Genomic DNA, 15198 nt, shown 5'->3' with positions numbered 1-15198 from the left:
ATACCGTTATTTATCACATTTCTGTTTTTTTACACTGTGCTCAAATTTCTAGCCAGATAAATTGTTGAGTGAAGAGGAAAAAGAAGAAGCTACTTTTATTGGTGACTTTGCACTGAGGTGCAGGGACACTTTTGATTGTGATTTTCATCACTGTCTAGAGACACTGACTAAACATTGATCTGGACATGGAGGAAGGACAATATACAACTTCTTGCAGGAAAGCTCTCCCCAACAGGGAATTAAACCCCACGACCCTCTTAGCACTGCTAAACATAATGTCACTTTCACCTGGAACATGTTGCATTTCCTGCAAATCCTTGCAGCTAATTGCAGTTCATTTTAAGCTAAACCTTAGTTCCATTTCCATCCTGTAAAAATATATATATTTTCAAATTGTTACTGTCCAGTTACTACAATAAACCAACTAAACTGGAATTTTGATTTTTTTTTTTTTTTTTTTTAATTCCAAAAATACAAACACAAACATGTAATTCCTGCAATTAGTTATTGAGAAGACAATCATTAAACATTAATATGTGACAGAAAATGTGGGCGAGATGAACTGATTTTCACATTAGACAGATACTGGGAAGCAAATGACAAATTATACTGCAGATATGACCATTCACCTCCACCATATGCAATTATATTACAGATTGTGTTCATCTAGAAACAAACGTTTAAAAAAATAATTTAAACAAAAGTGGCAGACTATGTAAATTGCATTGATTGGTTTTAAATGATCTTGATGTGCACAATTAGCAAAATACAAAAATAACTCTCTGGTGAACCACAGCAGTTCTGGCTAGCAGAGTGTTCAGGCAGTCTCCTACATCCTAAAAATGTTTTGGAATAATGTAAAAGACCTGAGTGACAGTGGCAATTCCTAAACTTCCAAAAGACAATTACCATGGGTGAAGAAATATTTTTCATTTAGGCAAATAGAAACTTTGAAAACACATATCTTTGGTTTGGAATGTTTTCCCTAGCTGACATTTCATCTTAAGGCTTGACACAGGTTGGCTTCAGGTCTGTCAGCTCCAAGTGGTGTCATACTGGGTCCATCCAGCAGGAGGGGCTAGGTAGATTCTCCTACCTTTGGAAAAGAAACTGACAATGCCCCTGTATCCTGTCCTTGGGACTCCAGACTTGAAGTCCTCCATGATTCCCATGTTTTTGGCAATCAGTTTGAAAGTGTCCTTACTTGAGTACTGGAGGCGGAAGGGCCCCGGCCCTTTCAGCCGCCCCTGTGACACATCTTCAAATTTGACCACTGGAGCGCTGTAAACTTCCTTCTCAAAAGCAGGTCTGTACGTGTCCTCCGTCAAGTAACTAAGATCTAAGTTTGTGAAAGGCACAACTTGGCTGTTTAGTTTAATGTAACGCAAGTACTTGTCATAAAACTGACCCAGACTCACACCTTGCCGTCCAAAGGTCAGAGATCGGGAAATCTCTGGCCGTATGCAGGCACGATTGCGGCGCTGGGCTGGCTCGCGCATCCAGTCATCCCAGAATGCAGCAGGCCACTTTGGCTCCAGCTCGTCCCATGCCTCTTTAAGAAGCATCCACCCTAAACCGGGGAAGAAGTCTGTCCGGTACAGAAGGTCAGGCTTGCTTGGATCCACGTAGCCCTCTCTGCCATTGTCATTCCAGGCTGACACACACCAGAGAGTGGGGTCAGATTTCAACAGTGGCAGCAGAGCTCGGAAGTATTCAAAGAAGTCTGGAGCCACCTGCGACAAATAATAAAAAAGGTGTCAACTTTCATGTCCAGTCACAGAACTTAAAATCAACTGTAAAGAATAGCTTATTATATTTACTTATTGTTAGAGGACTTGGAAACACAGAATATATGGATCATTATTTATATGACAAACACACACACACACAAAATCAACTTTTAGATACATTTGTGTGCTTGCGATTACCTCAAGATCATCTTCTACAACCACAACAGCAGAATGGGACAGGGTCTTGAAAACCTGGTTGAGAGCCCAATGATAGTGCCTTGAGATTTTGTAGTAACCCTGGAACTTCTTGTGCTGCGGCTGCACGGCTACGTTGGACAGGTCGGGCTGCTGCAGATGAGTTACTTGATTTCCATAAGAACGGATCACCTCCGCAGTTTCGGCGTGCCCACAGTCTTGGCTCACGATGATTGGGTAGAGTTCTGCAGAAGGACGGTGCTGCAGGAGTTTGTCCAGGCATCGCCTCACAGTGACCCTGTTGCAAGCGATAACCAGGACAGGAAGCACAGGCTGCGTGGGGGCAATGGCCTTTGGCTTATCATTGTTGGACGTCTTCCACAGTGATTGGTGACTCTGGATCTGCAGTAGGATTTCTTTCTGCCTCTCGAGCTCCCCTTCAAAAGTGTCTGCCAACTGGAGCACGCGTCCCACCACATCCATGGTCGGCTTTGCGGCCACCTCTCTCAGGTCTCGTACGGGCTCGGCGGGCTGGGTCAACGGGGGTCTGCCCCAAAGCAGCAATAAAAGGATGGCATTCCAGGTGATAACCAGGAAGGTGCCACATAGGATGATCGCTTTTTTGCGGGGCATGGCTCAAATCTCGAAGAGACACGGGTAGGATTGGGGAAAACAAGGTTTGTCTGGATTGAATGGGGTGTCCTACTTTATGACAACAGGAAAAGGAGAAGGAGAAGGGAAGGGCAGTTTGTTTAACATCACAAACGCATGACCATTGACACGCAGCCACTTCCGTGTGATTCGCCGGTCACTTCCAAGTCTGAGACAGACCGTGCAGTGTCAGAGAAGCTCACTCGCATGTGGCAGCGCTCAAGACTCATTTTGCAGCAACGTGGTGCTTATTCGGGGAACCCTTAATTGTCGATATCCTCCTCCATCTGTAACAAAGGGACAAAGTGTCCACCGAGAACAGTCAAATCATTGCGGTTGTGAAAGTAGGGAAGGAATCTACACGTCAGCAACATCGTTGTACTGAGAGGAGGGGGGGGGGCGGTCTGTCACATACGCATTCAGACATACACATTTAAAACAGCGGAAAATAATAACACAGACGAAACTAATTCCCCTGTCATGAGAAGTTACTGCTACTGAGCGGGAGTGATGAATCACCAAAGTGTAGCCGATCGATTTTCCCTGATCACCTGTGGCTGCCACGACTGACGAGCTAAACCGTGTGTTAGTTCGACTAAAAGAAAACATTGACCTGCGACCTTATAGCTCCTTATGTCGCCCGACAGAGGGAAATACTGTTCGTCTCACTGTAAATACTGCAGCCCGGAGGGGAGAACCGTGTCGAAATTAGCCCTTACCTTGACGGTGTGGACGCTTCCGGGCGGATTTCCTCGTCGTTTTTACTCGATGACAACAGGAAAAGTTACACGAAGGCAGCTGCGGTGTACCGTTTGGCTGCCGCGGGGCTGTTCGTTAGTGCAACGCAACTTAACGCCCAAACAGTTTGTCTTTATCTCTCACAAGACTGGAAAAGGAGGAGGAGAGAGAGAGAAAAAAAAAAAGTAGCAGCTCGACTTCCTGCTAATAGGGCAACCAGCGGAAGTCCCGCCCTAACTGTCACCCCGAGAAATTATACAACACCGAGCCGCTGCAGAGCTAATTATCAAGTCTGATGTCTTTCTGGGGAATTATTTTCTGCTTTCCATGCTCACCATGGCTTCGAATTTAAATTCACGTAGACAAAAAAAAAAAAAAAAAAAACAGCGTTTGAAACACCAGTCGATGGCATGCTATTTTTATATTCGCTTTAATTTTGATTACAGCAGCTAATTAATCTGTCCTGCTCATGGGAAAATCAGTAACCTCGTTTAAGTTTTTCTATTTAACGTTCTCATTTGTTTTAAGACGTGTTTGCTTCACCGGTTAGGCGCAGATGAGATAAACCTTGTACAAATAGTGAGACTGAGATGTGCATACAGGCAGGATATGGCAGAGGCAGATGTTTCCTGTCTTTATGCAGCGGTAACTTGGTGGTAACCTCTAGCGACCTTTTTTTCCACACACTGCAGATAAAAGGGGGTCAATACCTACTCTGTCTGCTGACACATTAATTTTTCAAGAAAAAAATAGAACTCAATTTGAAGTCAGCTACTTAGTTTTCGATTGTTTTTATTATTTTTTACTTTTTAATTGCATGCTTCTTTCTATATTTTATGTACATTTCTCAAGTTGACTGGAACCCTGTTCCGAAAAGAATTTCCCTCGGGATAAATAAAGTATTTGTGATTCTGATTCTGATTCTTTGAGCAAATCTTTATTTATCACTTGCAATTCAGTTAAAAATATACAGGCTCTGTGGATGAAAATGTTATCCCCCTATTTGTAAGATAGACTTTTGTGCAAACAAGTGACAATTACTTATACTTTCCACTAGGTGGGCCTAGAACCTGACCTCAATGTCAGGTTGTGACTAAACACAAACCCTGTTTATTTATGTTTATCTGACATTTATTACACCAGGTTTCAATTTTTCTAAATGGCATAAGTAAAATAAAATGGCATGTCCAAAGTCCAAAAAGAGGGCAAAAGGCAAAGTAAAAGTCAACAACTATGTTTGGATCATGTTTGTCCTATTTTTCAGGCCTTGGACTCTCAGTCAGGTCCGTCCCTTGGTCGTCCTGTTCCTGGAACTGCAGTGGTCCTCAGTGAAGATGAGGTCTCTGGATGGGTGCGTTTGTCCATTGACCTGAAATTGACATAAGGCAAATAATAAAGCAACTTTATTTTATTACTGTAAATACCAAATGAAGTTTTTTTTGTTTGTTTGTTTGTTTGTTTTCAAGCTCACCTGCTGCTTAGACTCTTCAGACTGTCTGCGGTCTAGTTGTGCAGGCTCGGAGCTGCTGTAGCGGAACAACACTGCCAGCCTGGAGCACATGACCCCTGACACCAGAGCAGTCAGAGACAAACACGCACTCTTCAGTGTTGTCCAGCTAGATGACACCAAGCACGGCGCATACCCACTGTTCCCCACGGAGCAGGGTGAGACAAGGGACACCTTCAGGGCGCCTGCTGGTAAACTGCGCAATTCCTGCGCTAGCGCTGTTTCCCAGGCACGTGAGCCGCGGCCTTGGGAGGTGACTGTCCGAACGACGCCACTGAATTTGTCTGTCCAGCTGGGCAGGAAGGATAAGAGCCCGCGCGCCAGCTGACACACGAGCGCGTCGTGGACAGCTGGTAGCTGGTGCGCGCTCCCCGAGCATTGCGCAACTCTTGGATAACGCAACTTGCCAAGTTCGCGGGAGTTTTTGTCCCCGGCACTTGCAACGCGGTCCTGGTGCGACTTCAACGCCAGAGTGACCCGTTGCCTCCCCGGCGACGCCGGCTCTCCTCCCCGCAGGCGGAGGAGGAGGTCGCCTCGCGCCGGCGCCGGGCTGCGCCCCATCCCGAGGCTGCCGTAGACCCCCACGGCAGGCCGCTTGCTCTGCGGATTCCGCTTCCATATATTCCCGCGACAACGCATGACGGCGGAGAGGGCAGAGGCGGAGGGAGCCGAAGCCATTTGGCGCCGACAGAGCGTCTGTGTCCGGGCGATAGATTTTCCGGTGGTGGCGACCCCTCTTTGCGGGCAGCAAGACGGCGCAACAAGGTTAATTTGACAAGAAGCCCGCGGTGGGAGGAGGGAGGGGAGCTGGTGGGTGCCGGAGGGGTCAGGGAGGAGGGGGTAAGGGGTGGGGGGTGCCTTCTCAAATCTTGCACCGCGCGACCGCATTTGCCCCGACAGTGCACGAGGGGTATCACGTGGGTGTCCATGAGGCAACAGTGGTGAAACTAAAAGGTCCTGCCACCGACTGCAGGACAAGCGTACAACTCGTAACGTTGTGTGTGTGTGTGTGTGTGTGTGTGTGTGTGTGTGTGTTAAGAGTAACATTTCAGCACTTCCAGCACTTTTACACTTCTCTACTTGCTCTTCTCTTCAGAAAGGGTGTGCTAAAATGCACAATTTGGCAAATAAGGACTTAGTGATGTCATAAAATGCGCTTACTGCCTGATTTGTGATGCCACCACCTCGACCTCAGCCAGTTGTTGTGAAAACGTCTTGTTTTTGTCTTCTTAACATGTGGGAAATCCAATAAAGAGCTGCAAACAAAGGGCTAAATATGCTGAGGAGTTTTGGACAATAATTCATCATGTCATGAGGTTTTTGAACACAGGAGGAAACTCACTCAGATGGATTTAGGTAACTGTAGAAGGTAAAAACACCTGACATAACATTTGTTTTGGATTTTTTTTTTTTTTTTGTCCTTGTTACATCTACAAATCACAACAAATTAGAGGTACGGCCTGTCTGTCACCATGAAACCTGACTGTTCAACCTTCAGCCAGAAAAAGTAAAGAAAAAACAGTCAGACTCATGTTGCCAAACAGGTTTGTCAGAGGTGTGTTGACACCACCAGAGGGTATCAGGTGCCTGAGTACCATGCAGGTTTATAAACAGTTTCAGACACAGCTCGGGAAGTTGGCAATTAAAACAGTACCCAGGGGGAAAATATGGTTTTGGTATTAATGTTCACTCTTAAACATGTTTTTTTACTGGAAAAAATGCTGCAAGAGTGCCTTAAATTGCTTTAATTGATGACATCTTATGTAAGAAAAAGTATTTATAAAATTTTTAAATCATTTCCCTCCGGGATATATACATCATGTATTAACAAAATTTGCAAGAAGTGAACCCTATAAACTAGATACGGAAATCAGGACAATCTCATCAAGGGGCTCCTATCACAGCAAAAGCATTCACGTGGCAGGTGAGTGCAATTAATCTTTTACAGCTTATCAAAAATAGTTGACACCTTCATTCGTGTTTACAGTGTTCATGGACGTTCACAGTGATTATCAACATTCAGGGGTCAAACTGCGTGTTAAATAAAGAAAACCAAGAGGAGACACAACACGCCTTGTTTCCTTGTTTCCTTCATGTGCAAGCTTGCAAGCCAACAGGTCCTTTCAAAAATGTTGCTGCCCTCGTCTATCTTCATTTTTTTCTCCACTCCACTGGTTACGGGCCAACTTCAGTGAGCTCAGGCACAGGCACAGTCCCTCTCCAATGTCAGAGAAGAATTGAGTATGCATAAAAAAAAAAGGAAAATGTAAAAAAAAAAAAAAAAAAAAAAAAAAAAGGACAGTACTGTTCTTTTTTCCACTTCACTGTCATGGGCTTGTCAAAGTCGGGGTTGTGTCCAAATCAGACTGGGTCTGAGGCTGGTTTTCTGGGCGGCCCCCGAAAACAGCCACATTGGGGATAATCACAAAGGCCAGAATCCCCACCAGCATGACGGCCACGGTGACGGTGATGATGGAACCCACCACGGCGTAGTAGCACTGGTCGGAGCGGAACAGCCTGCGCAGGCGACCTCTGACCCTGTTGGGAGGCCGGCCCACATCCACCATGCTGGGCGGCACCACCCCCTGCTCAATGGTGTTCAGGTCGCCGCCTGCCGCCGTCACCGGGCCCTCGGCGCTCTTGACCGGCAGCGTGAGGGCCAGTGGTGGCTTGGTGGGGCTGTTGGGGGGCGGGTTCTTCAGCAGCAGCTTGCCCTTACTGCGCTTGAAGCGGATGGACAGCGCCCTCTGCATGTCTGGAGGCAGCTGGCCGATGATGTTCTGGTTGTTGCCCAGGCGAGGCAGGTCCTGGCCGTGGGGCAGCTGGGTCACCTCGCGGCACACGGGGCAGCTGAGGGTCTTGAGCTCCAGCGAGGAGACGTTGATGCGAGCCAGGCACTCCAGGCAGAAGGTGTGACCGCACGCCAGCAGCTTGGGCGTCCTGTAGACGTTGTCGTAGGTGCAGAAGCAGATGGCGCACTCAGTGTCCTCCAGCTCGTCCTGCGGTTGCTGCGCCCGATTCCTGTTGCCCTCGCCGCGTTCCCTGCGGGGCTCCTCGCTCCTCCCCCGCGGCCTCCTCCCATCGTGGTGCCGCTCTCTCTCCGGCCACCGGCCTCGGCCCCCCCTCTGCGAGTCGGTGCTCCTGGACCGACGGACTTTGGCAGGCCTCACTCTCTTGGGGTGCTCCTGCTGGCTGCCGCCGCGGCCCGGTTTGGGTTTGACATTTTGCGCTCGTGCCACTCTGTGGCTCTGGGTCCCTTCGTGCCTGTGTCTCTGCTCCCTCGGCTCGCTCATGCTGGACAAGATGAGATTGGCGGAGGAGCGATGCCAAGAATCCAATTCACTATGTCCGAAGTGGAGCTGCGGGAAAACAAAACGTCAGATAAATTCTCCAGCTTCTGCTGTCTCGCGATGAAGAGGAAGGGAGCGCTAATCTCTTGCCAGCCAACATTACATTTCAAACAAGACTGACTGCGCTTTTGTGTGTTTTGCACGCCGGGCTTTGATAATGACTTTGTGTATTTGTTTGGCCATTCTTTCATCACTCAGAAATGTATGAATTGAATTGCAGGGCTTTTAGAAGACACATCGTCTTGCCAGCCCCTGTTTAAATCTGTAATCCAAAAGAGGCGTCGCCGCTGGCCGGGACCTCATTGTTTTTAAAAAGTCACGGCAAACGTTCCAACATGTGTGAGCCACCTGCCTCAGTCAGTCATTAACTTTGCTTTTTTTTTTTTTTTTTTTAAACCAGCGCACAAGCACAAAGCTTTTTTGTTTTGCTTTGAAGGGAAAATGCACATGGACACAAGTTCAGTTTTAGTTTAAATCTTCCATTCATGCCTGATTATTTGAGGTCAAGGTTTTTTTTTAAGGACAATAAGAGGTCTGAACACTGTGAACAGAGAAAAGCAAACGTAAACACTCCTTAAGACGAGGAAGAGCAGAGGAGGAAAATAATCTGACAAGAGCTGCACACACACACACACTCACACACACACACACACACACACACAAAACTAACCTGTCCAATTCACCACGTCATCCAACTTCATTACAGAAAAGAGTCGGCAGGCATCTCAAACCCTGGAGTTCCTTCAGTGTTTCTGTGGCTGCACTCCTACTTTGTATATATCCTTCTTATACCTGGAGAAGGTGGTTGTATTCTTAACCTCCTTCTCCTCCTCTCAAGTCTTCAACCTCTGCCTTTGCATCCCGCCTTCTTTTTTCCCCCCCTCCCCTTTCTGGTCAGACCAGTTAGACCAGCTGCAATGAGCCAGTGCTTGTAGCTGTTTTCTAACCATCCATTCTGACGTTGCAATTTTATTGTGCATAAAGTAAAATGACAATAAACCTTCTTTACTTTTTTACCTTTTAATTTCTGTGCGGTCATCAACTTCCGGTCATCAACCTCTGCCTGCTGCGATCACGATAGAACTGGTAGCTATTTTTGTTTTGTTTTTTGGTGACTGCAGTAAATGGGGCGTGTGTCTGTTGCAGACCGGTTGTGCGACATGAATCGAAGAAAATACAAAAAGTGGAAGGCGGAAAAATTCCACAGTTGGTGCGTGACGCGGTGCAGGGCTGTCAGCGGCGCACATATCAGCGCCTCATACCTGTCATACCTGCACCGGTCTACTGTTGTCACTGCGGGTTTACCACCCAAACAAGACCGGCTGCCTACCCCGGCCTCTGTCAGCACACTGCTCTCTGGCCAACTTTATCGGCAAGGTCCGACCGGCCTGCCACCTGCTACACTTTCTGGACACTTTTCTTCACTTTGTCCCATTGGAAACAACGCCCTGCTGGCTATTTGTCACTCTGCATGGCAGCCAGTGCAGGGCGAGGGTTGAACGATGCATCCCCATCGTGAAACACAATGCGCAAGGTCAACCTCTGGGGAGATGACAGTTTTTATTCTCAGTTTTCACTCACTTTCTTAGTGCCTTGCAATGGTCTCTGTCTGTATGTTCAACTGTTGACAGTACTATGTTGTACAAACCACAAAGAGTCAGGAGGGGTTTTACCCGCCAACCCAAAGCTGTAACATGTCACTGCATTTTATCCAAAACAAGTCTCTATAGTCCCAGAAATATATGCAAAATGAACTCTACTATTGTGTCCCTGTTCCCATCAGAAAAGGGAAAAGTCCTTCCTTTACTTCTGATGCTGCTTGCTTGGCTATTCAGAATGTATGTGTTGATATGTGCAGTTCTGGAAGTCAGCCCTTTGTGATGTCATAAAGGGCACTGATACCTCTCCCAGCTTAGAGGCAACAACCCCAACCAGGTGCTGGCTCCACCCTTTGAGTTTTTGTCCCCTTCCAGACATGCAGGAGGTCCAACACAGCATCCATTTAAGCTGGAGGCTGTAAACAGAGGGCTACATTTGCTCTATTTTTCCTGGAGATTTATTGAGGGTTTATTGTGGTTAAAGAAAACAATCTTAGAACCGATGGTATCTGATCAGTTTTATCAGGTTTTTAGTAGTCGCATGACATTGCGTTATTACATTATCAATGAATTTAGTGCGCAGTTATGGTGTTGTTGTCAGTGAGCCCTATTATGATAATGAAAGACTATATTGTATCACATTTCAGAAACTTGTTCTTCTGTTTTATCCTGTCTGGGATTTTTCCCTTGACAACCATTTCCAGTCTGAACACGTGACTGTGTTGTTGTTCAATGCCAAGAGTTTCTTACATACAGGGTGAACAGGAAATGTCCCTTTGATCAAGAAACATTCATAAACACTGAGTGCTTCACAGATTGAGGGGATGCCAGTATAGACTGGCATTTAGCTACCTCGTACAATATAAAAATGAAACCGCACAGTGTAATTTTTTAAAAATAAATAATTACTAACTCGCGATAGCAAAGAAGCTCTCATGTCTGCATATTGATGTAAAGAAAACAAAGCCTCTTTTTTAAAAAAAAAAAAAAAAAAAAAAAAGGTCAATGACCCTGACATGATATAAACATATCTTCAGAGAAAACTTTCACCCAAACCCTCCCACTTCCTCTCGGTAGTGCAGCTCTTTCAGCCTGGCAAGAGGAAACTACTCAAATATTATGATGCCTAAATATAACACACTGATTAACAGTTGACTTCCTTGTGCAGTTCCAACAAGGAAATTTTGCGAGTCAGTAAATAATGCAGTGATCGACCATTGAGCTGAGAAAGATCTGAGCGGCTGTAAAACTTCATGGAAAAACATGGCAATAAACAAGATAAGGTGCCGCACGTGAGAGTGAAATATTTGGGAGTTCACGTTCATCGTGACAGACATCATGACTCAATCACTGAACAGTCAAACACTTTGATTACTGATTACTTCAACCAAATAATAATACTGGTCTTACAAAGTAGAAGAAACACCCACAAAGTGACAATTCACCTGCAGTGGATGCAGAAAACTCCAAAAGCATTCACGTAGAAAAGATAAAAACACAATACACTTGGTTTATGATTAAACCAGCCAGAGCTGGTAACCTTCTTTACACTGGTTTCATCCCTCAGTTTCAAGATAATCTGTGTCCTCCCTAGATTGATATGCAAACGATCGCTAAAAGGAATTTCCAGAGCGGGGTAGAGAGAGTGGAACTGTGAACCAGCAGGCCCACCTGGGTGGGAACCTTGGGCTTGTTGATTATCATGCAATTAGGGTTACACAATTTTACCTGACCAGACACGAATTGGGATCAATTTATTCTTCACCTGTTTTTTGTATCTGATTCACTATTTAGAAAGTGTAACATATAGTTCTATGAAATCAGTGATGTCAGAAAGTATATGGTTACCTCAATGTTTTGTGACAACACTCCCAACTCTTGTTTTGGTCTCCATTCCAAACATGTGTAAGGTCCAACAAGGTATCAGTTATAGCAAGAGACTAAAACTATAACACTTTATTGGGAGGTTGTAAACAGAGGGCTAAATGTGGTTGTTTGGATGATTTATTGGATACTGCAGTCTGGGAATAAGGATCAGAAAATAAGAACATTACATTTTTGCAAATGTATAGTGGTCAAAGTTTTGATGCAGAGAAACAGCAGAGAACAACTTTACACAAGAGCTGAAACAAGCTTATTGACGCTTTATTCTTACAATAAACAACAAAATAAAAGACTGTCATTGTCATTATTTCCCCTGCTTGCGGGGCATCTTCTTGTTGCTGCTGTCCTCCAACTCTTTGCTCTTGAAATAGTGAGGAGCCACTTTGAGCAGCCAGCTGCTGTCAATCTCAATTACCTGCAGAGGAGACAAAACATTTGCTTCAGGACATGAAAACCCGCCGTGCTTAGCGTTTGCCACACTTTTCCATCGTTTGCTGTGTCACTACCACAAGCAGTGAAACACTACATTTAACACTATTTCGCCTTCTGGGCACGAGAAGTAACATCAGGGTTTGCAAAACTGTCAGCAACTGTGCTACGAGAAGACATTGGGAACGGTAAAATAAGCCTCCTGAGTTCATTTGTGTTTACAAGTCTGTTGACTTTTTATATGAGGAAAATACATTTATGGCCTCCACAGTGTTTTGACGGTGCAGATAAGTGGAGTCCACACAAGTCTGAACTTTCAACTGCAGCCCAAGGCACCAGATTCAAAGAATGGTCAAGTCCAGGACAGCAGATTTGTTTTCCTTCCCTTTGTGAGGTTCACTACAGTATTATGTGCAACATTCATATACTTTTGATTTCCTGGATCGAGTAACATAGATTAGAATCTAATTAGAACTTGAGCACAGTATTCTTTTATTAGCTTCATTTATTTTCTTCCAATCTTTATGCACTCAATTTTACATGAATAAATGGCTGCATTAAAGGGATAATTTAATATTTTGACTTTTTTGGTCTATAATCATATCTGGTGATGTTTCTTTATTATTCATAGCGTGGCAACTGTGCAGGCCACGACTTGTGCAGGACGGCATTTTGGAGTTGTTGGGTTGTGTATTTGACGAGTTTGGAGGTAGGAAGACCAGTACTGATCACCTCCATACTGCTTGCTGAGGGATGATGGCAAGATGGCGCTGCGTGAGTGGCAGCGAGTCACAACAGCTCTCTCTTCTTTCTTTTTAAAGCTAGTGTTTTTTTTTTTATAATTAAATATATATAAAATATAATTAAAAACTTATAATTAAATGGGGCACACCTACTCACATGACTAAGGGATGATGGCAACAGGAGAACTTTCCAAAATGTTGAAGCATCCCTAAAAACATCTGCCTGAGGGGCTTCCAGGAGCTTTAAAACACTGTGAGCTCTGAGTTGACTGCAGTGTTTACCAACGGAGGCCTTTTTCTGTGTGTCTTTGAGAAACAACTACAAATATCCCACAGGGCTGATGCCTCACATCCCGGGCTGACGACTGACCTGTCTCATGAACTCCTTCGTGGTGAAAACCAGCTCGTGGCAGATGACCCAGCGTGGCAGCTCCTCAAACAGCGAGCTGTTGGGGTGAACGTACACAGTCTGCTGGTGCTTCACAGTCTTGTAGCCGCCTTTGGACAACCGTGCAGTGTGATAAAAATATCCGTCTGTAATTGCCTGGAAGACAGCAGTTAATTAATCGCTGTCAGTTTCCCGCAGGCAGCCCGATACTCTTTTTTTACAGCACAGATGAGCAGAAGAATGAATGAAAGCTCCCAGAAAGTTAAGAAAATGAAAAATCAATGAGGAAAAATGGTGAAAATATGCTGGGATCGTCCTAGCAGATGTTTTGGAAATGTAAGGCTCAAGCATTTCAGCAACACACTGTTTTGTTTTGTTTTTGGACATGTCAAGATTCAACACCGTGACCCAGTTTCTAATTCTAAAGTTATCACAGGTACAGTCAAACAGGTGACACGTGTTGAAATCTCTGCAATGTGTCACAGGGGGTGTTCGCTTGGGAAAAACAGATATCAGTCAGTCGTTATGTTACTGGGCGGCGAGGGCGGCGCAAGGTGTGAAACTGGGAACAACACCGAGCAGATTAAGATGTTAGCAGATTGCATACAAGCCAGCAAGAAAACCTGCAGCTTGGCTTTTAAAGGAACATCACCTGTCTGATGTTTATGTTCATTATCATTTACAAAATTTATGCTCTAGTTAGTGGGTGGACAAAAGGTTTGTTTTGCACCGCGAGCAAAACAAACACCCTTCGCTTGGCTCAAGAGGTTTGCAGGTGTGGGTTTGCACAGCCGTGACAATGACTATCAAAATAAGACTCTTCACAGAGCTTCCCTTAAGGCCTGCTGTATAACATGAAGAACTATGCAAGTGTTTTTATTGAGCCAGTTCTGAACAGAGTGGAGCTCTCTGCTATCACCGACCTTGCGGGTGGGCAGGATTTCCCCAGGAGAACTGACCACCTCCACCTCAATGCGATCCATCAGACCCTCCAGCTGGTCCCGCACGTCCCTGGCTCTTCACATGGAGCGGAACTGGATGAAGTTCTCGTAGCACCACTGAGTCGAGTAGTCGTTCTCCACCCACTGCAGGCGACAGAAACCATCAGACCTTAAACCTCTGGGTTTGGGGGATTGAGCGGGTGGGGAACAAGGGCACGAGTGGGTTGCAAGAAATGATGCACAAATTTCAAACACACACCCAAACAGCACATCTGCATTGGTGTGTTCCGATAGTACCACAAAGTCAGAGTTTCCACTTTACCGTTGTCACAGACTTCAACAACCAGACCTTGAAATGTAATGCGGCTGCACAGCTTCTACATGAAGTAAAACCTGTGCATGACACCATTAATTAGCCGCCTAATGTTGCAATTTAACATCAAGTCTGTTTTTTCCTGCAACTTTTTGCCTCAGTTACCCTCTTCAGATTTGTGTGGGGAGCGTGTTTCAAGAGCACTGTATCTGTACCTGATTGTAGACATTAAGCAGCACCATGTGGTCTCCTCCGGGCACCACAAAGTTCATCCTGGCATTGTCAGCATGCACCACCTTGTCTTTGGGCCGGTAGAAGATGGAGTTGTTCACCGACAGCATGGCAGCTATTGTCATCATCAAAATCAGTTTTGCCCTCTACTGGACTTTTTGGGTACTGCTATCACTGATCACTGCTATGGTAATGAGAGAATTATCAAGCAACTGGGAAATTCCCCGCAGGGCACAAACCGGCCATTCATTTACTGAACCCTGTTTATGTCTCTTTATGGGTCATCTCCATATCAAGTAACACCACAGGACTTACTGCTCTGAGGCCAGGATCATCTTACTCAGCATGGGGTCCACCGGAAGTTCAGCCATCCTGCGGCCAACCTAAACACCCAAACAAGAGACAGGACTTCAATATCTTCATGAAACCAATTCACTGAAAACTTTAACTACGATAATCAGTTAAAGAATATGTTCACTCACTCACTGGCCACTTCATGC

The 15198-nt window shown here is 45.4% G+C and overlaps 3 protein-coding genes and 1 pseudogene across 5 annotated transcripts in view; 1 reads left to right on the top strand and 3 right to left on the bottom strand.

Moving 5' to 3' along the window:
* Positions 1 to 15198, top strand: part of dhx16 (DEAH (Asp-Glu-Ala-His) box polypeptide 16) — a 53468-nt gene that overhangs the window by 16010 nt on the left and 22260 nt on the right. The window lies entirely within an intron of this gene.
* Positions 436 to 3526, bottom strand: mgat1a (alpha-1,3-mannosyl-glycoprotein 2-beta-N-acetylglucosaminyltransferase a). 2 transcript variants are annotated; one of them, XM_076043189.1, is made up of 4 exons: positions 3296 to 3526; positions 2757 to 2863; positions 1929 to 2627; positions 436 to 1733 (listed from the first exon to the last, which is right to left on the bottom strand). In XM_076043189.1, the coding sequence occupies exons 3-4, from the start codon at positions 2556 to 2558 to the stop codon at positions 1035 to 1037; spliced, it is 1329 nt and encodes a 442-aa protein (XP_075899304.1). In that variant the 5' UTR covers positions 2559 to 2627; positions 2757 to 2863; positions 3296 to 3526; the 3' UTR covers positions 436 to 1034. The 2 variants fall into 2 exon arrangements, with proteins under 2 accessions (XP_075899304.1, XP_075899303.1); XM_076043188.1 differs by having other exon boundaries at positions 1929 to 2863; positions 3296 to 3524.
* On the bottom strand, positions 4236 to 8999 carry rnf183 (ring finger protein 183). Its single transcript, XM_076043208.1, has 3 exons — positions 8842 to 8999; positions 4786 to 8180; positions 4236 to 4683 (listed from the first exon to the last, which is right to left on the bottom strand). The coding sequence occupies exon 2, from the start codon at positions 8112 to 8114 to the stop codon at positions 7149 to 7151; it is 966 nt and encodes a 321-aa protein (XP_075899323.1). The 5' UTR covers positions 8115 to 8180; positions 8842 to 8999; the 3' UTR covers positions 4236 to 4683; positions 4786 to 7148.
* Positions 11899 to 14841, bottom strand: LOC142899618 (pre-mRNA-splicing factor ATP-dependent RNA helicase DHX16-like; annotated as a pseudogene).

This window comes from Nelusetta ayraudi, unplaced genomic scaffold (assembly GCF_046127955.1).
Source record: "Nelusetta ayraudi isolate G7.1 ecotype Tasmania unplaced genomic scaffold, CSIRO-AGI_Nayr_v1 ptg000074l, whole genome shotgun sequence".
NCBI lineage: Eukaryota > Metazoa > Chordata > Actinopteri > Tetraodontiformes > Monacanthidae > Nelusetta > Nelusetta ayraudi.
This window is presented reverse-complemented; position numbering and strand designations above follow the sequence as displayed.